General features: G+C 39.8%; 1 protein-coding gene across 1 annotated transcript in view; it reads left to right on the forward strand.

The window, feature by feature from the left end:
• The window catches only part of FAM135B (family with sequence similarity 135 member B), a 189,035-nt gene that overhangs the window by 152,399 nt on the left and 10,274 nt on the right, over positions 1-26,362 (forward strand). Inside the window, exons 8-13 of the mRNA XM_063408387.1 lie at positions 11,437-11,590; positions 14,248-14,297; positions 17,042-17,197; positions 19,241-19,314; positions 22,093-22,247; positions 23,386-25,444. Of these exons, the coding sequence (XP_063264457.1) occupies positions 11,437-11,590; positions 14,248-14,297; positions 17,042-17,197; positions 19,241-19,314; positions 22,093-22,247; positions 23,386-25,444 (2,648 nt within the window). The remainder of the gene's footprint in view (positions 1-11,436; positions 11,591-14,247; positions 14,298-17,041; positions 17,198-19,240; positions 19,315-22,092; positions 22,248-23,385; positions 25,445-26,362) is intronic.

Consider the following 26,362-nt stretch of genomic DNA (forward strand, 5'->3'; position numbering starts at 1 on the left):
TTGTAGCTGAGAATAGTTTTAAGAGAGTAGCAGGATGACAAGTTTCTGGGTTTTTAAATGGCAGCTTTATGTGCTTCATGTGCCCAAGGTCTTCATGCAACTCAAGCACAATTTGTTGGGAAATTTCAAGTAGCCCCAAATAAGTTTTCATTGGCATGACCTTCTGCATAAACAGAGCAAGAGTGGTTGAAATAGAGACATTTCCTTAATGAGACTGTCCAGTGGATTCTGTGCTTAGGGGCAGGATATCAGTCAGGATAACCCTAACCAGTCTGATTCCAGTGATAATGCTGTGTCTTAGAAATAGAACTCATCAAATATTTAATCACTTTGATATTTAATTTTGAGGCGGCTCCTGTCAACATTTTGGAAAGGTAAAAAAGACCCCAAATTTCCAAAAGTCCAAATGGAACATCAGTGTGACAAGTGCAGTGAGACTTGGGTTATTTCTCGAATCTGTCTGATGTGCAGACAGTGCAGGGTCAGCCTGGTTCTCCTCCTGTATATTGTAGCCCACTGACATGCCATTTTCCTAACAAGAAAGAACCCCCAGACTGTGGTCAGAGACAGGGAGTGGTGTGGCTGCTGAGTTCAGTCCACCACCTCTGTGGGAAACTGTGAAATAGGCATATACTGTAATAGGTTGGAATATATTTTCCAAATGGACATCCTCTGTACCCTAATGTTTACTGCTCCCCACATTAAATAATTGATGTGTTGTTCTGTGCTATGTTACATGACTCAGCACGTGTCAATTTATCTAACTCCACAGTGTACAGGTGAGTTTAAGGTATGATTTAATTTATATTTGTAGCTCATAAGGTTGTAAAAGGTTTGTTGTGGTGCTTAAGTGGCAGGTCTTGCAAAGTCACAAGGACTAGATAGCTTGCAGTCACCAAGGAAAATGTCTTTAAAAAAAAAGAAAACATCTAAAATGGTGTTTCATTTCACTTTGAAGAAGGAAATACTTCTTTCTAAGTTGACTTAACACATTTCTTTTTTTCCCATTTGGGAAGTGAACTGTAAAATCAATTATTCCTGTAGCTCTTGTCATACGTGAACAGAGATCCAAGGCTGAAGTCACTTTCTCTCTGGCAGTGACTGTCAGTACATAATAGAGCCTGGCATTTCTAAATAGGAAACTGTAGTCCTTGCTGTTGCTTTTATTAAATAAAAAGCATATCAGAGTGACCATTTGCTTTATGTCTGTGCTTCAGAAGGCAAAACAGAGTCAAGTAGTTTGCTATATGCATTTTGTTAGAAGTTCACTGTGTTTAATAGCATATTTTGCCACACACCATAAGAGAAATGGCACACCTGCAAGAGAACTGAGTTTAATTTGTTTGTTAGGTTCACACTGGCTCACATGCATTGGCAAAGTGTCTTCACCCAGCTTTTGTAACAGCCGTGGCCATTCTGTCTTGTAAGGACAAGATGAGACCTTCACCTCCCACACACCTCTTCACTTCTATCTCAGTTCCTAATTTTTCTCTAAGAGGATTTCCAAGCTCACACTAGACCTGAAATTACATGCTCTGAGGCTGATTGTCAGCTTCTTGCAGTCAGCAATTACTACTGAGTGAGGACTCCAAATCATGATGTCTGAAACATTAGTCCTATCTGAAAGAAGAAAATAACTATTCAAATTCAGCATGCTCCACATTTATTTTCCTCTGTTCAAAACAATATGAATTAAGGTTTGTTGTTGTTGTTGTGGGTTTTTTGTCTTTTTTTTTTTTTTTTTTAAATAAGCACTGGAGTGGAACTTCTCTTCACAACTCTGAATTGTTGCCTCTGAGCTTCTAGTTTAATTTTCCTTCATATACGGTCCTTTCCTTTCATACACAGTGGAAAGCAAGGAGCATTTCTAGGGAATTGTGCATTGTAAGAAAGTTGAAGAGGGACTTTTTCTAAGGGTGTGAAGTGATAGGAAAAGGAGGAATGGTTTTAAGTGTTGATTTATGTTGGATGTTAGGAAGATATTAATTTCTGTGAGAGTGGTGAGGCACTGGAAGAGGTTGCCAGGAGAAGCTCTGAGTGCCTCAGTCCTGGAAATGTTCAAGGTCAAGTTGGACAGGCCTTGGAGCAACCTGGGATAGTGGAAGGTGTCCCTGTACATGGCAGGGAGTTGGAACTGGATGACCTTTAAGGTGCCTTCCAATGCAAACCATCCTATGATTCTACAACAGCAACATTTGAAGTAGAGGGGACGAACTGTGCTCCAAAAATGCCTCTTTCTCTCTCTGTGCAGTGAAGGGAGTTCAGGGTGATGAGCTGAGCTGGACAGGTTTATGGTCTCAATATAAAATTTTGCTAGATACTAATCTCACCACTCATATACAAGCAAACTATGACATGTCTTAGAGCTTTGGTCATTATCCCTTATGTAATTAGCTGTAAACTTTTGTAAACAAGGCCAATAATAATCTATAAAATCCTGGGGAAAATAATTTATTTAATTACTTAGCTTTATTCATATACTTAATATCAGACAATATATAGCATTGATATAAAGGGAAATACCCTGCCATCTGCTCACCTGTATAATTACATAGCATAAAGTCACCTCCAATTCAGCCAGAGCCACAGCTGAGCCCATCCTTTCCTGTTGCTAGGCACACAAGTTGAATCAAAACTTTTTTGACATTTTCTGATGTCCTGAATGCCAATTGTAATGTCAAAATTGTGTTAATATCACTCAACACAATCTCCTTTTGTGTGTGTGTGTGTATACATAGAGGTGGGAGAGAAAGAAAGATGTTAACAAGTGTTCTTTAAAAATTTATTGTTTTATGCTGTTGCCTGCAGAGATGAGTAATAACAAGGCAGCTCTTCAGCTCAGGGGTCTTTGTTTGATCACAGGAACAGGAGTGGATTTGCTTTCCTTATCTGTGAGCATGGACTCTTAATCAGAAAGGACAATGTGTTAAGGCCCTTTGTGGTGTCTCCACCGTGTGATTAGGAGATCAGAATTTGTACCATAAGTGTGTATGTATTAATAAATATTTAATTTAAAATTACATATTAAGGCCAGCTTTAGATAGATAAATAGATAGATATTTATATAAATCTTGGTACCTAGTCTGTCCCCCTTTTTTCATAAACACTTATTTTTTAATATTTTAGGGGGGAATTCACCAAAAAATTGTAATTATTCAGTGTTGCTCTATCATCTCTTAGCCAAAGGATATCACAGTGTACTTTGTAAATGTTCTCTACACAGACTCTTAGTAATAGCAATATGAAGATATGGACTAAAGTAATTTTCAGACACAGATGTAACAGAGAGAAAGAAAAGCACGCCCAAAGGGTGGTAGTGGATATGGTCATATGAGGCTGGCGATGTAAATAGTGAGATTTTGCAGGGTTCCATCATCCTTTTCCCAATTCTCTTCAACATCTTCATTAACAACTTGGATGCAGAACTCCATTAAATACTAAGAATATTTGTTGTTGATGCTAAATTGGGAGGAGCTGTTGACTCCCTCGAGGGCAGGGAGGCCCTGCAGAGAGACTTTGATAAATCAGAGAAATGGGCAATCACCAACAGGATGGAGATGAACAGGGGCAGTGCTGGATCCTGCACCTGGGATGGGCAGCCCTGGATGTACAGACGGACTGGGGAATGAGAGGCTGCAAAGCAGCTGTGGGACAGGACCTGGAGATCCTGGTCAGTGGAAAACTGAATGTGAGTCAGCAGTGCCCTGGCAGCCTGAAGGGCCAGCCCTGTCCTGGGGGCATCAGGGACAGCATCACCAGCCAGGCTAGAGAGGGGATTGTCCTGCTCTGCTCTGCACTGGGGAGGCCTCACCTTGAGTCCTGGGACAGTTTTGGGTGCCTCAGTGTAAGAAAGACACAAAGATATTTCAGAGTGTCCAGAGAAAGGTTATGAAAATTGTGAAGGCCTCTGAAGATAGTGAAGATAGAGGGGCAGACATGAGAAGCAATTGAGGACTAGGCATTAGATTCAATAAGGGGTCCCTTCCAAATCAGGACATTCTGTGATTCTGTGATTCATGATTCATACAACCTTTCCTGTGCCAGATGATTCAGTACTCATCTTAGAAGAAGGATGCCTCAGGTCAGACACTGCTCTGCCTTTCAGGAGATATTTTCCCCACTGCTTAATTTACTGCTAAAACAATGGTTTTATAGCTTTAATTTTCTCTGTGGTGATGTATAACCATAGAGATCAGGTGGAGAAAAAGGGTTTTTCTCCTTCTTATTTATTAGAATTGTTCAAGAACTTCTATAGAATACCCTATATGTGCTTTTACATGAATGGCCATTGTGATTGTTGACAGTTGTGGTGATATATAGGATGTAACACAGCCTCCAGTCACTAGGTTCAGTTTTTAAAGTGATGTGGGAAACAGACGTCAAATAATTGCATAGAAATTAAAAAAAATTTTGAAATGCCCCCTAAAAGAAAAATCTGGAAAAAAACCCCACAAGAAACCAAAACATTTGTGCATGAACTGAAGTATTTTGGGGTGGTTTTTTGACCTTTAAATTCTAAAATATATTGCTATATGAACTTTATCTTGATGAAAAACAATTAAAAAAAAAAACCAACAAATTTTATTTTAAATGAGAAATCTTTTTTTTTCCTTCTTAACAGGTCAATATGAGACATTTGGAACACTGTCAGTGTATTTTCTCCTAGAGGAACTCTAAGGGAAATAAGAGCAATCTGTGAAACATTTTTGATTTACTAGAATGATATTTTTAGATGGTAATTCTCCTAAAAATACTTTCCTGGCCACTCCTTCTTCCTTGGCCAATTGCAAGTAATAAATCTATAGCCTCCATTTAGAACAGTGACTTATAGTATTGAAAGCAAGAGACACGACCATTAGAGCTGACCAGGAGAATTCTCTTCTCTCTGTTCAGAAAATGCTCTTTTTCAGGCTTGATGCTTCCTGTTTTTCAAGGGTCTCAAGTCAAATACTTTCCAACTGCTAATTTTGTACAAAGTGTAAATTATCACTGAACCTGTCACTAAATCTGACTGCAATGTCAAATATTTTTTCTACTGTGTTATTATCCCAGGGGTTTTAACAAAGTAGCTCTAACTTTTAGAGGTAATATAAATGTCAAATTGTATTTGTGAAATACCAATCCACGTTTTCTTACATAACAGATTTAGTGAGAGGCATAACATAAATAGTTCCATATATTGTCAATGCCTTTCTAATTATTGCCTGTTGTTGAAGCTTTGGATTAGTGTTTTTAGTGTAACTGAAATAGAACTTAAATATAATATAATGATTTTACTTTTATTTAGGAACTTTGGATAATGAACCAACATAGCAAATATAGACTAGTAAATCAATACAAACAAAACAATTTATTAAGTTGATAGAATATGGACATCGTAGTCCAAACATTTCTATCTTAAATGTTTGGTCCTCAGTTTTACTTTTTTAATGGAAAATAATATTTTTTTCGGTTTTCCATAGCTGTTCCTCCTACAAGCATGCAGTCTTCCTGTTGGTGGATATTAGAGGAAAGAGATTAATAGGGGCTGGCTCATGTGGGTGTCACCCTACCCTCAGGAATGTTCTGTGTTCACATATCTGTTGCTGTCAGATGAAAAAGAGAAATGTATTGTTTTTCTGCCAAATAGGACCAAGATTTGTGTCCCATGCCTGCAATATGTAGCCTGTGGTTGCTCTGTTAAATAAAAATATTTAAATTGCCAAAACTGGGCATACAAGAAACAGCATCACCACAGAATGGCATCCACATTCTGGCCTCTGTGGGCTTCCATGTCTTTGAACTATGGGTTTTTTAGATTTGCCAATAATTTTTCATTGCCTGGCACAGGGATGTAAAAGATGTTTGTATTGATGAATGAATTAACGAGGAGGAGTTGTTTGGGTTTGGCAGTTTTCCATAGCTGAGTGGAGATGTAAATATACATATACACACATATAGAATCATTAGGGGTGGAAAAGACCTTTAAAATTATCAAGTCTAGTTGTCAACTGAGCACCACCATCATTTATACCATTAAACCACGTCCTCAAATGCCACATCCAAGGGATTTTTGAACACTTCCAGGGATAATGATTCCACCACTTTCCTGGGCAACATGTTCCTATGCTTGACAACCTTTTTAGTGAAGAAATCTTTTTTAATAGCCAATCTAAACCTCTACAATGACTTTATGTGTATACATTTTTTTCTATATATACCACACATATTTACAAAAATATTCTTAGTCAACCCAAATGTATATCTTTTCTTTGTTGCTTTTGTTGTTGCTGTTGTTGTTGGTTGGTTGTTGTTTTCCTCATAAAATATCATCATTAGCAGTTTTTCATTTTCAATCATCTAAATTCCTTTTTTCTCTTTAAATTGCATGTAATTTCTGTCTGGCTCAAAAGACATTCCTTGCCTCTTCAGTCTTCCCTGAGCATTCACGTATTTTTCACGATAACCTCTTTAGAAGAAAAATAATTTCTGATATGCAACTGGTTTCAAAACAGGGAATAAAAACTTGTCCTTTTTCCACCACTGCTCAGCACTTTCACTAATGAAGAGGAAACACTAAAGTTTTAGCTCAATACATAACTATGATTTAATTTCCAACTACCAAAAAACAGCAAATCTCCTATCTTAGAAAACAGCATCCAAAGTAGAGAGTAAAGCCTTGGGCCTTGAGTTTGAAGCCAGAATAAAATTTTCATATTAGGTAATCAAAATGGGCTCGCAGATAAATGGGCAGATTCTGTGAACTCAGAAATTACATTTATCTTGGGGGGCTGAGATTTGTCCCTCAGTTTCAAGCAGTTCTGTAGATCTTTCCCAGAAGCAGGTAGGGTATGGTAACACTCTGCTACTGGAAAACAGTTGGAGAGTGCAAAACTTGGCTATTTAGTCGGGAATGGCTTTTTAGTATATTAAAATTCTTGACAAGCAATTTGAATCTGAATTGTGAAATGTGTTAAGAGTTAGATTAAGCATAAAGGGTCTCATTTGCCAATTTTTAGTGTTATTATTGAATGTTGCACGTAGTTAACATAGCTCATGAAATTCCTTTAATACCAAAAAAATACAAGCTACCTACTGCACATTACAAAGCATAAAATTCAGCTGGTGCCTTTTGATATTATACAGATGTGGGACACAGGTAGTAAATATCCACAAATTGTTCCCTGCATTTGAATAATGAATTGACATGAACCTTATTGATGAAGGTGTTTGCTTTTTGCAAGTAATTTTCCTTTCTCTTATTATAAAGGAAAAGTACATTTATAAAGGAATACAGTCTAATTATAGGAGGAATCTGTTGACTGATAATAGCGTTGCGCAGGGAGCCTATTCATTTTAAAGGCTGTATTCAACAGGGATATTGCAAAAATGTTTAGTTTGTTTGGGGTTGTTGATATTGAAGGCTATTTTACTTGGCTGGGTAAATCTAGCAGATGACCAGCTTGAAAGAGAGATGGACAAGAGTCAGTGATGGTCCAGGGTTGAGGTCCAGCTTTGCACATCATGATCAAAGTGAACTGAAGCCTTTACATTTCCAAAACACTAGACAGTTATTTTTATCTCACTTTTTTTTTTAGGTTTTTCTTTATCTGATCATTTAGTGTGAAGTCTTCCTGCCTGTGGCTGGGAATTTGGAACTGAATGATCTTTAAGATCCCTTCCAATCCAAACCATTCTATGACTCTATGATTGATGATAATCACAGGAAACAGGGAAATGGAGAAATTAGGCCTATGTGCTTAGGATTCTTCATGAGAAAAGACCTTCAGAGTTCTTTAGCTGGAGATAGTTTATGACCTTTGGAAGAAGTTGCAGGAAACTTAGGAGGACTACAAGGGTGTTGTGAGGTTATGCAGGGAGAAAATTAGAACAGCCAAGACTCAGACAGAACTTAATTTGACTACTGCTTTAAAAATGCAAAATATTTGTATAAATACATTTAGAATAAAAGGAGGGACAAAGAGAATTTTTTGTTCTATTTTGCCCTAATGATGTCGACACAATGGAAAAAATAATTTTGTTCTATTGGCTTCTATGTTGTCATCCATCTTTGCTGTCAGAGTACCTTTAGGTCTTCAGTCTTGAAGTGAAATTTGTCAGGAATTCATGTCCTCCCAAAATTTTCAGAAATGGAAATGGGCAAAAGCCAGAGATGCAGTCCAACACTACAGACAGAGGGGGCCTTGGTAAAGGAAATCAGCACAGATGCATTTTACAATCAGCATAGAATAATCTGTCCACCTACAAATTAATGTCATTAAAATAGCAGTAGACCAAAGGAATTAGTTCAAAAGGTCATGAGAATCTTTACAAAGGAAACCCACATGTACTTTTACAACAGATATGACAAGCCCAGAGCAGCCATCAGGATTTGTGCAAGGTGGGATTGTCAGCTTTCGCATTATTTTTCGGTTTGACGAGACTTTTGTCTTAACCAGAAGTAAACTAATATTTGTCTTAACCAGAAGTAAACTAATATTTGTCATCCTGAGTCGGGAAACTTGGAAAGATGAGCACTTTGTAGCTGTTTAATGGGTCATAGCCACTGTTTTTTCTGAGAGCTGGTTTTACAGCAGTGTTTGCCCTTGGAAATGCACGTGAGGCATTTGTTACCAACCTCGATTTGTTAGTATTGTATTGAATCCATGTTTCAGGCTATTGGCAAGGAAATAGGGAATCAACTGAATAAATGAACAGAAGATGCAATTAAAATAGCGAATGTGAGAGGTTTCCAATCTTTAGACCATTCCAGAGGAAGGCATTTCTTGACATTTCTCAGCTTACTGAACAGTGATGGATAAGCTGATTTAGCTGCAGCAGTTTCTGATGGCATCATCTGACAGATGCCTGCCCTGCTGGGGTCCCTGCAGATGAAGATGCACAGACCTTAGTTCACATTAGTTTAAACTGTCCCTGAGGTGGGTTTAATAATCTCTGTAATGTCCTGCTCTGAATCCTGTATGTGTGTGACAACGTTCAGACGAAGCAGAAGCAATCCTGTGAGAGCAGTAATATCTTTAAGCCACTGAAGAACAAGAAATTTGGATCTTGTCACTTTTTTTTCTGCAATTCTGCAAAAGTCACGCTCACTTTCTACATCAAGAAAAAAAAAAATTTTGAAATTAGGATGGATATTCCCACTAAACAGCAGGGTTTCAAAGCCAGTTGCCATTTAATAGAATTTAATCAAAATGCTAAATGTTATGCCCTGTTACTCATGCACAGCCCCACCTGGTCAGTGCACCGCTGTTCCTCTTGTGCAATGGCATTCTCAAAGCACAGCACATTTCCTTGGCACAGTCACCCCACCCAGAGAGCTGGGACAGGAAAAGAGCTTGGAGCAATCTTTTCAGCTCTCTGTTCACACAGGTTCACCATCCACATCTTACAGTAATTTGAAGAAAGTTTACATTGCAATGGAGAGAAATGCTGGAGAAAATTTCACTTGCCTGTTGTGGTTGTACTCAGTGCTCCTAATCCTTTGTCTGCAGCTTAGAACATGTGGTCAGTAGTCCAGTAGAAATCAGCTGAGGGAAAATTTGAAAAAGCACCATAAGATAGGAAGACAAACACTAAAGAGTTCAAAACTAGACTAATTGAGTAATATCTTAAACATTGATTCACCAAGTTTTAAGTGCACCTGCAGGTGCATTTTCCTATTACTTTTCGTTTTTAAACTATAACCTATGCCAATGAATGGCTGAAAATAGACCTATTAAGGTGTAGTCATGCACAAGAGTATGTCATAGCATTCATATAACCTATGAAATCAACTCACTTTCTTCCTTCTTCTCATCAGTGTAGCACTTAAATGCCAGACCAATTTTTGCCTAAAAAATCAGCAGTGGATAATAAAGGAGGGCAGATTTTCATGACATTGTGACACTGTACATCAATCTACTTCCAATTTGCTATTTTTTTGAGCAGCATTTTTTTATGCTCCCTTTTTTGTTTTGGCCATAGTGAGAGTAAGATATATTTGTGCTGAGGCTGGAGATTTTGAAACCTTTGAAGAACAGCCAACTGTCAATTATCATCAGCTGTTTCTCTGCTGGTCTAGAGAGCAATTCCCTTTGTCTCTACCACAGAATTGCAGTTAACTCCTTGAAGATTTGTTTGAGAAGCTGAGGGAAACATCCTGGCTCAGGCCAAGATTTGTGAAATACAGGTTTTAAGGAAGTCAAAGGGAGAAAAACACAGGAGATGTGCTGGCATGTCATTGGTTCTTCTCTGTTTCTCCTGGAGATGTGCAGATTTTGGGACTGTCCAAAAAGGCACTCAGCACCTGGCTGACCTGTAGGATTGTATTCTTACCCTTGCAGCAATAAGCAGTGGACTAAGTTGCAAATTGTCCATGTTTCACAAACCCAGGGATTAATAAGTAGTTTTGCTTTAAACCTATGCAGTTAAAATTTCAAACACCAGTAATTTATACCAGTATCTTTTGACAGAAGTGAAAATTTCTGATTTATGGTGTCCTAATGAGAATTCAGTTTACATTCTAGGTATAAAAGTGTTGTTTGGAAAATATTTGTGATAAACTTGCTGTGATCGGTCCAGTTACATTCTCCCACAAGAGATCTAACACAGACATTGATCCTGGAGTACAGAGTGGCTCGTATTTGTTGATGGGATAGCAGTGACATCTGCATTGCTCATTAATAAGTGTAACAAAATACACCACCATACCATCAAGCTATAACCTTTGCAGGAGGCAATAAGGAGGGAAGAGGAAAGTGAAATTAGACATCTTTACAGTTCTTTCTACTCCTTCTACTTCACACAGGACTCTCTGTTTTGTGGGGAGAGACACTGGCTCCACAGTGGGACATGGGATGGACAGAGGTAGATTTCTTTGTTAGATTGTTTGTTCTGAAGGTCTTTTCATGTGACAGCCTTGCTGAGACCTCACAGTTTAGTTATGGTTTGGGCAAAATGAATGTGTAGAATGAGATACTATTAATTTACACATCTAGCTTGTTGGTTGGCTGGGAGGTTGGGATGGTTAAAATCTCTCTTTGGTGCCATGTGCTTGATTAGAACTGAAGAATCACAGAATGACTTGAGTTGGAAAGGACCTGCAATACCATCTAGTCCAAATCCCCTGCCATGGGCAGAGACACCTTCCACTAGACCAGGTTACTCCAAATCCCCTCCAGCCTGGCACTGAACAGTCCCAGGGATAGGGCAGCCACATCATCTCTGGAAAACCTGTGCCAGGGCCTCATCACCCTCACAATAATGAATTTTGTTCCTAATATGCTGTCTAAACCTACACTTTTTTAGTTTAAAGCCATTATCCCTTGTCCTATCACTATATACTTTTATCAAAAGAGATGAACGACTGTTCACAACTGGGTTTTTATGGAAACCTGTCACACAAATGGAAACCATGAATTTTAATTTCTCAATTTTCTTGATACTTTTGCTCCACAGGGCAGCTTTTATGTCCCATCTGAAAACTGCATGCAGCATGCATACAAGTGGCATAAGGATCTCTGTCTTCTGCTCCTGAATGCTCAAAAGGGTCTTCACACGTACTATACCCTCATAATGAATGAGATTCCTGATTTACCACAGCTGAAGTTGGGTAAGTGAGAAAGCATTTAAAATCACTAAATATTTTACAGTGCTGCATTTTTAAACACATATTTTAGTACCAAACTATTGGTCTGTTCAGAGACTTTAAGGGGATTTCATCTGTGTTTTTTGATTAGTGTTTATTTTTGCTGTTTCAGATGACTGATTCCTCAGATTATGTGATGTGATCTGGCCTGATGTGTAGATGGATAAAATATGTTGATATATTTCTCAGAATATTTGCATTTTGGTGATTTTTTGGCCTCAGTTGCATTTTGAAAAGTGTAACTTCCAGTTCTGAATGGCCGTGAAATCTTGGGAAGACTCTTAACATATTTTTTTCTCTTGAGCAAACATTTTTTATAATTAAAAAGAAAAATCTTAAAGGTGATTCAAGTGGATTTAAATTATACTCCTTTCTTTATAACTCACAATATATTTCTCCACTGTCAATTACAACCTGTTCTTCAAAATTATTCTGATCTTCTTCCTAATTCAATTGTTTAATAGATTTTCTGGGTTTTTTTGGCAGAAGGTTTTTTTGGCTGGTCAGGCCTGTTAGGTCTAATGTGCAAGTGCTGGCTGGCTGGATTTATAGGATGGAGTTCTGGAATTTGTGTTTAGTCATCTTTGTAATGACAGCATGAGGTCCCATGAAAATGAGACTCATTCATCACATTCAAATCCTGCTGTCTCACCTGTTTCTTTGAATTCAAGGAATGTGCCTCATAATTTCACATCTGTGATTTTGTGGTTTTGTATTTCTGTGGGGTGCAAGTTTTGAAGTTATCAGTTTTTGTTATGTTGCAGAGATAATTACATTAGGAGGGTCAATTGCATTGGCCAGCAGGTTTTAAAAGGAAGTAAAATTTTCCAGTATAGTCCTTGTATATAAGAGCTATCAAACACAATGCATTATGCTTCACACGCTTGTGGACTTGATAGATCCTATTTTCCACTTCATCTCTTGTTCCCCAACATATATTTCCCTTCAAGACAGTCTAAAAGTCATAGGTAGGTAGCATAGTGTATTATTCAGTCCAACTACAAGAGGAAAAAAAAAAAAAACCCAACAAAAAAACCAAAAAACAATAAAACAGCATTTTAATTTGCAGCGTATGAGCCTTTAGACAGAACACAACATGCAACAAATCTGCTTCATGGATCTTGGTGATCAGGTATAGATAACAGAGGATTTGTGGTTCACCCCGACAGGGTTATAGGTCATGAGATGGCAGAGATGTGCATGAATGAGTGACCACAACTCCAGGACCACCCCAGAGCACGTACTTATGTTCTAAATTCCATTTTCCTGCTTTTGAAATGAAAACTGGTACTGATGCAGGCGTTTCATTTGCAAATGTACTTCTTGTAACACATGAAAATGTGCAAGATGCAAATACCCTTTTTAGCCTCCTGAGCAGTGTTATTTGCATCATTTTATTCACGGTCTGAAAATCTACTAAAGATTTGGTTTTAAGGCTGATCTTCTGACACCTGTTGCAAAAGTCAGTAAAATTATGGGGTGTCAGATCCATGCAGTAAGATGAATATAAATCAATTTTTTTTATCTGTCTCCTTACATTCATTGGGGTGAAACACACCAAATTAAAAATATGTTTTCTGACACAGGTAGTGCTCTCTAATTTGGGATGGCATAAACTGCACCCTGTACTTGCTCTATTTCTCCAATGACCAGGGGAAGAATGTAAATGGCTCATTCAGTAGTAATATCTATATTGGTCATATTAATCTCATAAGTTTTTACAGAAGGTTAAGATAAATCCTAAAATATAAATCTCTGTGCACTTCCTTATTTTTTTTGTAGCTTCCTGAGCAATATATTAAAAAGAAAGTAGCTTACTTTAGACATTAAAAGTGGGAATTTATTTCCCAAATTTTACCAGCTCAGATTGAGTCTTTTCAAGGTACAACCCCTCTTGGTCTGTCCTTTCCCATTTAGTGCAACTGAGCAGAGACATTTGGGGATTGAGGAGGGGATTGGTCTGTGGGTTGTTCTGCCTTGTTCCTGCTTTGCTTCTTTACAGACACCATCAGAAGCTTCCTCATTGCAAAATCAAGCTGCTAAAGTTGGGGAGTTGATTGATGTCCTCATTTCCCTGATAGTTTGTGGCGCATTTAAAGCAGAGTGTCTCTGTGCTGGATTCTCTCAGGATTATATCAAAACACTGCTGCTTGCAGTGGTGAGGTAATTCCAACTTCACAAGGCAGTACAGAGATGGTCAATGTTTTACTAGTCAGGAATTTGGTGTTGATTCACCATCCTCTGTAGCACACCAGGGACAACCATTCCTTGCACATCATTTGCTCAGACTCTGTATTCAGTTCTACAGTTGGCCATAAATACCAAAGGCTAAAAGCCAAACTTCTAGTAAAAGAGAGTCAACAAAGAGTCAAATTCTGTTGTCTTGGTCACCAAAAACCCAACATTCTCTACTGCTTTAGTGGTCCAGATTGCATAAGCAGGAGTTGCACCTGCAGGAATACAAAGTGGGTTTTGGAGTGCCCACACCCAAACAGAAACTTCTCTGTCAGGGAGAGTACCAAATGACTGATTTCTCTCATGAATAAAGAGCAGAGAATTAATGTTTCACATCCACTGTTCTCAAACCTGATGTCTTTCTTTGTGTTTTTTTTTCCACCCAGAGGAGCTATCTGTGGAAGAGACACTATCCCAGCTTTGTGTGGAGCTGCAGGTATTTCCTCCATCACAACCTGCCCATAGGTTTTTCAAGTCCATTTTTCAAGTGCACTGGAACAGCCCAGTAACATATCAGACTGGGAAAAAAGGGAATTTGGCATCATCAGAAAGTTTGTTTGCTGTTTCTTTTCCACTAACTATTTTGCATAACTCTGCTTAGTTGTTTATAAGGTGTTCCTGTCACTTTTAACAAGCCATCAGCTGGATTATTCTAGCATCCTTTAGTGAGCCTACCCTGAGTATCAGAATAACAAAAAATTATTTGGGGTAGGTTGCAATTATAGCTTTTCTGCTGACAGGAGAAAAGGTACTTTGTCAGGTTGTACAGCCATATGTTTTCAAATAAAAATACCTAAATTTGTTGGTAGGATCATGGGAGCAAAAAAGTGATTTTGGCACAGAAGTGACTGAACTACTCTCTTGAACTTGCTTCTGCCAAGTTTATTTCAAGTGAGGTAAAGAAAAGTCATCAAGAGTGCCAGGAAGAAATGCCAGCACCAGCTGATCACTGGAAAAACCAGAGACTTCATATATTTCATTTATCACAGGATCATAGAATCATTAGGTTTGCAAAAGACCTCCAAGATCATCAATTCCATCCTTTGACCCAATATCACTGTGGCCAGTAATCCATATAAATAATGTTCCACCTGCTCATTTTTTTAACAATTCCAGGATTGGTGATTCCACCACTTCCCTGGGAAAGTGAATTTGGTAACAATTAATGGAGAGAAGATGAGTCCAAACCAAATGAGAATTTCATTTATATTCCTGTTACAAACTGTGGGCTAATGTTTGGCAGCCATGGTTTTAAAACTGTTTCAAATGACAAATTTATTAGTTTTAAGTCCTGACTTGGATACTTTGAAGGAAACGTGATTTCACATAAAATTGATTTAGACAAGCATAACTTATTGGGCTCATCTCTACTAAATTTAGAAGTTTTAAGGGTATAGGGCAGATAACACAGTCTAGAATCTCCTTTGGATTAATTCTCAGTGCAGTAAGATTCTCACAATTAGAAATCCTTCCTTCCTGCCTTCCTGCCTTCCTGCCTTCCTTCCTGCCTTCCTTCCTTCCTTCCTTCCTGCCTTCCCTGCCTCCTTCCCTCCCTCCTTCCCTCCCTCCTTCCCTCCCTCCCTGACAAAATCAAACGTTTGATAACCAGCACACTGCAGAAATAGCCATCACACACCTATTCCTAACGTAACTTGCATTAATAATTCATCTTGCTTGAAGACTGAGTTTATGATGTAAGAAACAGCTTACTGACTTAACAAATAAAAAATTAACACTGACATACAGCATATAAAATTGAATGCCATCAACAAAGCAGTGCCCTGACTCTGCAAAGGGAAAGCAGGATTTTTTGTTTCCCAGTATCCCCCTGATTTTTCCCATAACAGAGTGGGTGCTGGAGCTTGTGCCATTTTGGACAAGTCATTAAAACAGAATAGCATTCAAACAATGTAAACACGGTGGCAGTATCTGTTTTATCCACACACAGATTTTCTCTGCTTCTCTCACACACAGACAATTTGTTTTTAATCATGGCTTAGTTTGCAGTGTCACCAACCTGGAAACTACCTGCATAATAAAATGCAAAAAATAAGCAGGCTTTCAGCTACAGTGCAGTCCTAAGGAAAAAAAAAAAAGACCTAGTGAATAACATGAAGGTAAAATGCAATGTCTGTCTCTCATTAAAGAAATTAACAAGCTGAAAAGTTAAGAGAGCTGGGTTTATTCAGCCTGGAAAAGACTCCAGGGAGAGCATTTAACACCCTCCAGTACCTAGAGGGGCTACAGGAGAGCTGGAGAGGGATGTTTTACAAGGGTGTGTAGGGCTAGGAGAAGTGGGCATGGTGTTAAACTGACAGAGAGCAGGTTTAGATTAGATATAAGGTAGAAATCCTTTATTCTGAGTGGTGAGATACAGGCATAGGTAGCGCAGAAAAGCTGTGGATGCCCCATTCCTGGAAGTGTTCAAGGCCAGGTTGGATGAGACTCTCAGCAACCTGGTCTAGTGGCAGGTGTCCCTGCCCATGGCAGAGAGTTGGAAGATCTTTAGCCCAATCCATTCTACAGTTCTGTGATTCTATGAAATTGTGAAATGAGAAAGTTTGGTGTGCAGAGCCTTTGCTTTCTTGCAGAGCTTTAGCACAGAGCTGGGGGCACACAGGGACCCAGCACGTTCCTGTGTGGGACACGGGCAACAGCACACCCTGGAATGTCTGTTTTCATCATGTGCTGAGGACACAGAGTTTTGGTTTGAGGTTATTTGTTTGATTCCCCCTCAATCACTTACCCGTATTCTAATGTAACATGGCTGAGAGGGCTCCTGTTGCTAACAGTCTGGCCAGGGTTTATTATTTCAGAGCATCCAGCACCATCTGGTGGATAATTTGGAACCCACATGCTTTGATTCCCACCCCCCGCCTCCCAAGTTACTACACCTGCAGTAAAATGTCTGTAAAAAAATTATGTATTCCCACTTCTTTCTCTCTAACAGCATAGCTGAGACCATTTACACTAAAATGTATGATTTTAAAGAAAAAAATGAAATGTCTCACCAGCTTTATTTGGGGTAAAATAACTGAAAATGGTAGCTTTAGTAATAATATTCCTAAATCAAGAGAAATTTTTCTTGTTGCTGTTGTTCCTGAAAGGACTTAATCTGATGTATGAACTGATTCTTTTCCGTAATATTATTGATCTCATAATTTTCTTTCTGTCCTTCAGCTGCTGAGCAATCCAGAGAAGATAGCAGAACAGATAAGCAAGGACCTTGCCTGGCTTTGCTCTCACCTCCTGGCCCTGTGGACCCAGTTCCTAGAGGTGGCAACGCTCCATCCAGAAGTCACAGCTTATCTGACTCAGGAACATCACATGCTAAGGGTAATCTTAAGAAACTAAAACCAAGTTCAGTAGTGGTCACCTCCTGATAAACGTTAGAGATTTATTTGGACGTATATTTCCAATCCAGTTCTGCGTCTATGACTATTTACATGAAATGGGGTGAGCACAAAAAGAGTTGAAGAGGAGGGGAAGAAGAGGTGAAGCCCAGGATTTGAAAGTACAGATTTGAGTTTCTGGAATGAAGATGGTTGAGTTTGTATGACTCAGAATCCTACATAAAATGAGTAACTTTGAACACCAGGATCAGACATAGAACAAGAGGTGGGTGGGAAGGGGTGTATGTCACCTATGCTTGATAGGTATCTGTAAATCACAAACACTTGTTTTAAAAAATCCAAATATCACAGTGACAAATATAAACAATACAATTTCATCTCAGCTGATTTCACAAAACTACCATAAGGACTATGGATTTTTTTTCTTCACTGTCATATATATAGCTATGTGCCTTTCTCACAATAAAGTGCACACAACAAAATATTAATATTGTTCATGTTGAACTTGCTTCTTGTGCTTGGTAATAAAGAAGGCACAACACCACTTGTCATTCGAGCGAATGTTGTCAGATCTGCTTATCTGATTAGTTCAGCAAGTGTTCTGTCTTCCATCAGGGAGTCCTTGGTTATTGACCAGACAGCAGTACAGACATCACCTGAGCTGAACTCAAACTCTGATCTGATCATTAGAGCGGGGACAGTAGAGAACAGGGCAGGATTCACCATGCATGCATTGGGAGTGTGCAGTGTAGGCATCGACACCTCAGCTCATGTTCTGCTCCTGCCAAAGTCTGTGGAGGTCAGAATGAGCTCCCCTGGAACTTGCAAAAATGGGGCATAAAATGCAGGAAGAGGTGGCTGAGTGCCTGGTGCTAAAATTCCCCTGGTTAGTCTGAGGGGACCTGGGTGGATTTCAGTCAAAGGATCCAACTTTTTGTACTCTCAGCTCCAGCAAGGTCAATCCCAGCCTCTGGTTTGTTCCAGCCTCAACTGATGCCAACTGCCTTCTTGACCTTTGTCAAATGACATAACTTTGTATGCTCTGGTTCCTCCCCATATAAACTATGTGTAATTATACTCTTTCCCCTCTGTAAGATGGTTTGAGAGCCCTAAATGAAAAGTCCTACTCTTAAGACAGTCTTTTTGAGGGGATGCTTGTCCTTTGTTCAGTAAGGCCATTTGCTAAAGCACAGCTGGGATTTAGGGAGATGCTGAGATGCTCTGACATATGCTTTTCACTGCCATTTTCCGTCCCTGTAACAGAGGTCACTTTTACAATTATTATTAGGAATGTATGGGCTGCAGTTTAACAGCTCAGTACATTTGATTGCATATTACGCTTGATTCATTTAAACTCAAAGCTTATTCCAGGGCAGATGAGAGCACTGAATTTTTTATAGCTTATTTCACACTTTGTGCTCTGCCAGCCACTTCAGATCCATGGCTCTTTTGTAATTGATTATTCAACACAGAACAGATCTAATGTCCATGAAGGGATTTGAAGAGCTCTTAGTTTGTAAGTATCATGACATAGGCAGGTGTGTTTTTACTGTGATAGGGCTCATTCTCCTCTGGACTGATATGTAAGGCTTCCTTTGTTGTCATGGCAGTTTGAGAGTCACTGCAGATGTTCCCATAGAAGAGATGATCAATTATTAATTGTTCTAATTTAATAAGTCACTCCACTACTGCTTTTTGCACAGTGGGAAAGGAATAAATCTTCCCAACTTTAACAATCCAGGGAAAAATGGTAAATTTGACAGCTTTTACAAAAGTAGTCAGAAGATGCAGATAACCAAACTTTGATTTATTGTCAAGGGAGTCTTCTTACCTTGCGGCAAAATATGCAGCAACAACAGCTGCTTGGTGCTGGACTGGGAAAATGAAGCAGAATCAAACTCTTTTTTTTTTAATATCAACACTAAGGAATCTGGTCCTGATATTCAATGCTGTGTTCTTAGACTGATGGCAGTTGTCACCTTTCAGTAGATCTTAGGTTTAATTTGTATGTGTCTCTCTCTCTCAGGTGAGAAGATTCTCAGAAGCATTCTTCTACACCGAGCACCAAAAACCTGCTGTGCTCATGTTCCAGGAAGGCCTGTAAGTTACCCATTAAAATTCCCCTCTCTCTGGAATAACTAAAAATTTACTTTAAAATATTTTCTAATCAAGAACAAGATCTTTTTCTGCAGGGTGTGAAAGAATTAGGTTTGAGAGAGGTCATTGTCTCTGTTTTAGCTCCATATTGTAAACCTATCAAAATGAGTTTCAAAAGTAAGTGACTGATCAGGCAGGCCCCAGAAATAATTAATTTCAATATATATATACCATTCTTTATTTAACTTCCTAATCCAAATGCATCCTATCCAGCACTGGTACTTTTAGTGGGAAATAACTGTTGAAAACCAACAAATTTTAACATTTAAAAATCTGCTTTTTACCGTCCCTAAACCATTGCAAGGTAAGTATTTCTTTCTGCTGGAACATTCCTGCTTGTAACCACACTGTGAAGTGTGAGGAGCCAGTCTTACAGCTACACCAGGGCAAATCCTGCCTTTGGTTTTAGCCCCTCAGCCCAAGTGGAGGACTTGGATGATACTCAGGACCCGACCCCTGAAGGCAAAGTTCAAAGAAGGATGCTCAGATTTGAATTTCCGAGTAATGAAGGTTATCCAGACTATTTGTCATTATGGGCAGACCACAACATTACCAGTGTGAAACCCATCTTTCAGAAGGGGCTGAAGCCCATGACATCAGGTCCTGTCACAATGATGATTTTTAAGTGAAATATTTGCTTCTGACCTAATGCAGAGAAGAAAATTGCTTTTCTCAGAGCTGTCATTGGGGACATTAAGGCTGATTCAGTGTTGATGGAAAGGGCTCTGACTTCATTAGTGGATGGGTTGTACAAGGCTCTTTTGCTCTGCCAAATTAGAGTAGCACCATAGCTGCAGGGTCCCAGCTGTGTTCATTTGGTTCTCCCATGTCAGGATTTTAGGGAGCTGTGTACAAGGAAAACCCCATGTCAGGATCCTGGGGTGAGGACACACACACCCATGGCCTCATTGAAACAAACATAACCCTCACGGGGGAAAGCCTGATTGCATGAAGTGCTTCTATTTCTCCAGGCAGACACAGAAGTAGCCCATTTCCTACAGATAAACATAATGTTTTTTCTCAGTGAGTATCAAGAAGGATAAGTAAAAAACCATCCAACAAACAAACAGAACCCCACCAAAAACCAAAACAAACACACAAAAAAAGAAGGTAAAAAACTTATTAATTGGTCTGTGTAGAAAATACAGACCACATGGCGGAGTCAGGTTTTCTTCCTGAATTTGCTAGATGATGTAGTTGGAAAAACAGGGTCTTGTCTGTCAGAGTTTTATTGATATTGGGAGTGGTAGTAGAGTTTATTAGTTGGGTTCACAGAGTCACCAGCTGAGATCAGTGCTCAGTGTGCCAGGTGCTGTACAACCACCTCAAGCAGTAAGGTTTTCCCCACCCTGTTTTATTTTTCCTTCTTACCAGACAGGAGCTGTTTTTTGCCTCCCCTGCTGTGGTGGGTTTGTGTGAAGCTGTGCACATACGTACCTGACAGCATTTCACTGCTTGGGCAGAAGAGGACACACCATACCCTGCAGGCACAGGGTGGAGGCCTCTAGGAGGTCACATTCCCTCCTTAGATTTTACAGACAAAAATATTTCTCCTCTCTTTAATATCAATTATTCATCTTTTTCACAAGGTTAAGTAGTAATGAGAAAAGAGATAAAGGGTTTAAGGTGAAGTACAGATTTGTTTTCAACTGACCATCAATGAAAATCTTGCCTTACTCTCTGTATTTCATGTTTTCCCCATTTTTTGAGACAGATGTTTAAATAGGAAAGCTCATCAGAAATAGAAATTATTGTATTTATTATAGCCAAACACATATTCATCTGCCAGTTTAATGTCACATTCACTGAGGAGAGCCGGGCAGCATTTTGAGTGGCCCTAAATTATGGAAACAGATTTGGGCTACAGAAAAGCCAGAGAAGGACTTTTTACAAGGATATGTAGCCATAGGAAATAGCTTCTAACTGAAAGAAAATAGATTTAGACTAGGTATTAGAAAGAAATTCTTTACTGTGAAGGTGGTAGGGCACTGGAATGGGTTGTTCAGAAACTTTGTGGCTGCTCCATCCCTGGAAGTGTTCAAGGCCAGGCTGAGCAACCAGGTCTGCTGGAAGGTGCCCCTGCCCACATCAGGGGGGATGGAACTAAATGACCTTGAAGGTCCTTTCAACCCAAACCACTCTGTGATCCTGTGACTCTGTAAGGGACAGTGGCTGAGTAATGTGCCTTAGCTCTCCCAGGTTCATGCAGGTGGGAGACACTTCTCTGTGAGGCCTCTGAGGTCTGATACAAGTGAGACAGAGGGCTTGCAATGCATCCCTCTTGGCTTGGTTCCTCCCTGTACTGCTCAACCAAATTTTGATTATTGCTTCCTGCATCTGGGTTTTGAAGCCCTGGCCACAGCCAGAGTGTCAGATCTCATTTTCTGACCAGAAACCAGCTGAGGGATCCAGGCCCAGCCAGCAGCTGAGACCCTTGGGAGGACAGCAAGGGGTTATGGCAGCTAACAGGAGCCTGTGGCAGTGGGATCTGAAATAATTTCAAAAACACTGAGATTTTTCAGGAAGGGATTGTGCAAACTGTAGATGTCTCTAACTGAGATACGGAAACCTTCTAAGAGTTCTGGGCACCCCTGTCATGCAATACTTCTTCCCTTTAAACACATTGACTGTCCTCTGCCTGCATATCTGGGCTTGCAGGAGTGATGGGGAAACAGCACAGCAGCTACTCCAGCACTCAGTTTGTGTTTACTTTTCTGCCAGGATCCAGAGCCACGCACAGATTTCCACAGAAATTCGCAATTCGGATTATTTCACCAGCATGCCCCCGCTGCCTGCGGAGTGCCTGGACATCGATGGGGACTGGAACACCCTCCCAGTTATCTTTGAGGATAGGTACACAGACACGCCTTGCAAAGGTGAGTGAAACACCACAGGGCACGGCTCCATGAGACAGCCTGAGCTGAGAGAGGTACTTCCCCAGCTCAGGACAAGATCTCACATCCCTTGGGCTTATGAATTCCAAAGAGAGTGTGACCCCTTAAGTAATGCAGCTGAATTTTAGTGTTTTCCCTAACAGCAGAGTATTTCCTTCACATTTTTCATCTTTAAATTAAGCTTATTTTTAAAAAGAGCTGGAGGAAAAATCTAGAAAGAAAAACAGATCTTTTGGATTTTTGCTACAGTACTAATTTAAAGAAAAAACTAGATCGATATCTCCACTATGACCTCTAGTGGTAAGAAATCGAAGAACAAAACCCCACAATTTCAGTATAAAGCCCCACACTCCCCTGAAAGGCAGCAGTCCCTTCCAAAAATATTTTGCCCTTTGAGTACCCAAATCAAATATTTAATCAAGAAACTATTTAATTCCAGCATTATTTAATAAAATCTTATCGCCCTTACTACCATTTTTCTTTTTCACTCAACCTTTAAGATTACCAAGGAAGAAATATGTATTAATACTATAGGTGCCCATAGACCAGTGAATACAGCCTGTGATACAAAATTCTTCCATAGTTATTCTACTGCCTAAATAGTGACAATGCTCATTTAAAGGTATTTAAATTATTAATCTGAGTATGAAACTGATTCAATGTAAGAGCTGTACTATAAACAATGTTGAATGACACCAGGAATACAAAGAAGTATCTATTTTGTTTTGCTTATCTATGCTCTAAAAAATAGCAGTATATGTACAGTTATACTGAGGAAAGTATATTTTGTAATTATTGTTCTCTTTGGCCTAACTATAAGTGTTTAGTAAGTGTAATTCTAGTTAAATGCACTCTGGCATGTGCATTTGAAATATGCCTTTAAGGCATGTATAATTTTAATAATATAAAAGTATAGCATAATATTTTAGACTTTAAAATCCATTTTCAAAGTCACCCAATTCTTTGGGGTGATTTGTTGTGTTCTTAGAGGTAATACTTCTTTCTTTCTTTCTTTCTTTCTTTCTTTCTTTCTTTCTTTCTTTCTTTCTTTCTTTCTTTCTTTCTTTCTTTCTTTCTTTCTTTCTTTCTTTCTTTTCTTTTCTTTTCTTTTCTTTTTCAGATCAGAATTTGGAAGTTTTCCCAGATTTTGAGGTTCCTGCAAGTACTCAAATGGGTGTAAAACTGGACAGCAAAGACTGTGCATCAGATGATGCCACTACAGTAATGAAAGGAGACTTTGGGAAAGATACTCCTCTAATACACACAGACAGGATAAACAGGAATCCCTCATGCCCCCACAGCAGTACTGAAGCTGCTGCTAAGGGTTTTAACCAGCATTCCACATCTCAGGTATGTACAGTAAACAACGAAGGCCAAAGGAAACCTGAAAATATTTTTGTTTCAAGAGAGGAAACTATTTCTGACTCAGAGCCAGGCAATACAGAACACATGTCAGAAGACTTTAAAACATCCGAGGAAGTTTTATTAAAAGATAATAGACTCGGGGCGGATGTTATCTGTGGAGACATGGAACCCAGCAATAAGGACTCTCACAAAAGTGAGCCCATGCTAATTGTCAGTGCTCAGTATGAGTGTGGAGCATGTGGAACTGATGGCTTGGAAGACAGGACTGAAATACATGAACTAGATGAATTTGGTCACCCTGAAACTAATTTCACTTCGTCTGAGCTTGCACTGAATGAATTGACCAGTCTTGGAAAACCAGAGGGAGCAGACACCAAGGCTCATCTCCCCATTTTGAAAGCTTTGCCTTCACACAGCTGTGAAGTGAAATCGGTCACAAAGGAGCAACGAGGTGAGGAGGGTGAGGAATTTACCCTGATGTCGGGGGTCATAAAGAGATCTTCCTCTATAATATCTGATTCAGGCATTGAGAGTGAGCCAAGCTCGGTGGCATGGTCTGACGCTCGCAGCCGGGCCCTGGAGCTGCCCAGTGACAGAGAGATCCTGCACCACCTGGTCCGGAGGCACGCCATCCACCGGAATTCCCTGGAGGGTGGCCACACGGAAAGCAACACCAGCCTGCCCAGTGGCATCCAAGCGTCGCTCACATCCATCAGCTCTTTGCCCTTTGAGGAAGAGGAGAGGGAAGTGGAGCTTACCAAACTGACGAAATCTGTCTCTGCTCCTCAGATCAGCAGCCCAGAAGAGCCCACAGAGGAGGTGGATATATCAAAACACAGCAACGCCACCTCTGGAGATTCAGATCAAAACTTAAGAAGCTGCATGGAAACAGAGGATAAAGATGGAACAATGATCATGGACTTTTCTGAGTGTCAAATGACCACTGAAAGTGGACAAATAGAACACAGAAGACATCCCAAACCCCTCCTCAAACACAGTAGCAGTAACACTGAGTTACAAGGGGAGGAGGACAAAGGTTTTCCAGAGACTTGCTGTAGTTTGGAAAGTACAAGACCACCCGTTTGTCCAAAGCAGCTCCAAGATAATGTCTCTGAGTGCCTGTCACTGGAGAGCAATGGTGAGTGCACCTTAAAAACACCAAGGGCTTGTAATTACTTGGACAAAAATATAGATAAGGTTGATACATGCATTGAGGATCCAAAGGATAAACTTAAGCCGGACAGTTTAAAAATACAACAGGGATCTTCCAATAGTAGATTTTCAGGAGAGGAGAGTTTTTCACAAGGCATAAAGGTGGTACCAGATTTTTGCTATCCTGTTGCAGCTCCTTCAGAAACCTCCACTGAATTTGGCTCCCTGCGAGGAGAATGTGGCAACTCTCTCACTGATGAGAGGCCAGCAGTGCATGCAGAAGTGCAGGGGTTGCAAGAAATTGAGCTCAATGACTCGCCTGCCTCAGCAGACCCTGCTGCAGGGTCCCACCAGGCTGAACGTCCTCAGGAGCCCAACAGCCAAGAGAATAAACTTGTAGCGAACAGCACCGGGTTTCCTTTGGCCACGACAGAGGGAGTAGCCCTGGAAAGCAGAAAGGCTGCTGATGTGGTTAACCTGTCCATCTCTTGCACAGCCACCTGTCTTCCCTTTTCTTCCGTGCTCAAAGAGACCCCTGCCGTGGCGGGCTCCTCAGCAAAGCCGGCGGCGTTCCCCATCACGCGCCAGCCGCTGGGCTCGTTCGGAGTCGTCTGTTCCAATTCCGATGAGGTGGACGAAGACACCAACGAAAGGATGCTGAAGTAAGAACGACCAATTACTTCATTAATGTAGCTCTAATGCCACAAGACCCTGGCACAGTCAGGACTCTAATGCACTGGGCATAGAAGAAGCTTGCATTTGAGACAGTTGTCTGAGGAATTTCAGTATAAATAATCCAAACAGAGAAATGGTTCATATAGAATGAGTAATTTAAATAGACAGGAAGGATGAAAACACAGAGAGACCAAGATTGCCAAAGACATCAGATCCTTAATTCTCAGGACAAACAGTGAGGTTTAGGTATCTAAATCATCTCTGAAGGATGAACCTCCTTCCTGACATCAAGGCTACCCATACCAGAGTATCGATCCCAGACAGTCAGATCACTGTGGCAGTGCCACAGACTGTTTTACTCTTCTGCTTTGATAATTGCACTCAGTAGCTGAAGTATGAAATGGGGAATTCAGATTGGCTGATATGTCTCTACTTCACCTTCTGAAACTGAAAAAATGGGAGAATTGAAACCATGGGTAGCTGGAGAAGAGGCATTATTTTTGCTTCTTGCTTCATTGCCCAATGCAACAGTTCCACATCTTGACCTTGATGTCACAGGGGTCCATTTCACAGATTGGCACACTAGGACTTATATTTTTCCAATATAGTTTGGTGCCTCAGCTGTGCTGATGAAAAACAGTAGCACTGAAATTGCTCAACCCATTCAGCTGCCCAAAATTTTGGCTGTCTGCATGTACACTCATTTTCAACCCAAGACTTTGTTTTTATTCTTTTGAAAGAGTCCTGAAGTTTTATACACCATGCTTTAGTCCTGACAAATCTAAGTACAGAATTTGTTTCTTTTTCATGAAACAGAACATTTGAGCATGTATTCGTGCACATGAATCCAAAGCTTCCAGATTCATGGCCCAAAAGCTATTTTTTTTCATTCTTGTGTCCCTTAA

This window comes from Prinia subflava, chromosome 1 (assembly GCF_021018805.1).
Source record: "Prinia subflava isolate CZ2003 ecotype Zambia chromosome 1, Cam_Psub_1.2, whole genome shotgun sequence".
NCBI classification, from domain to species: Eukaryota; Metazoa; Chordata; class Aves; order Passeriformes; family Cisticolidae; genus Prinia; species Prinia subflava.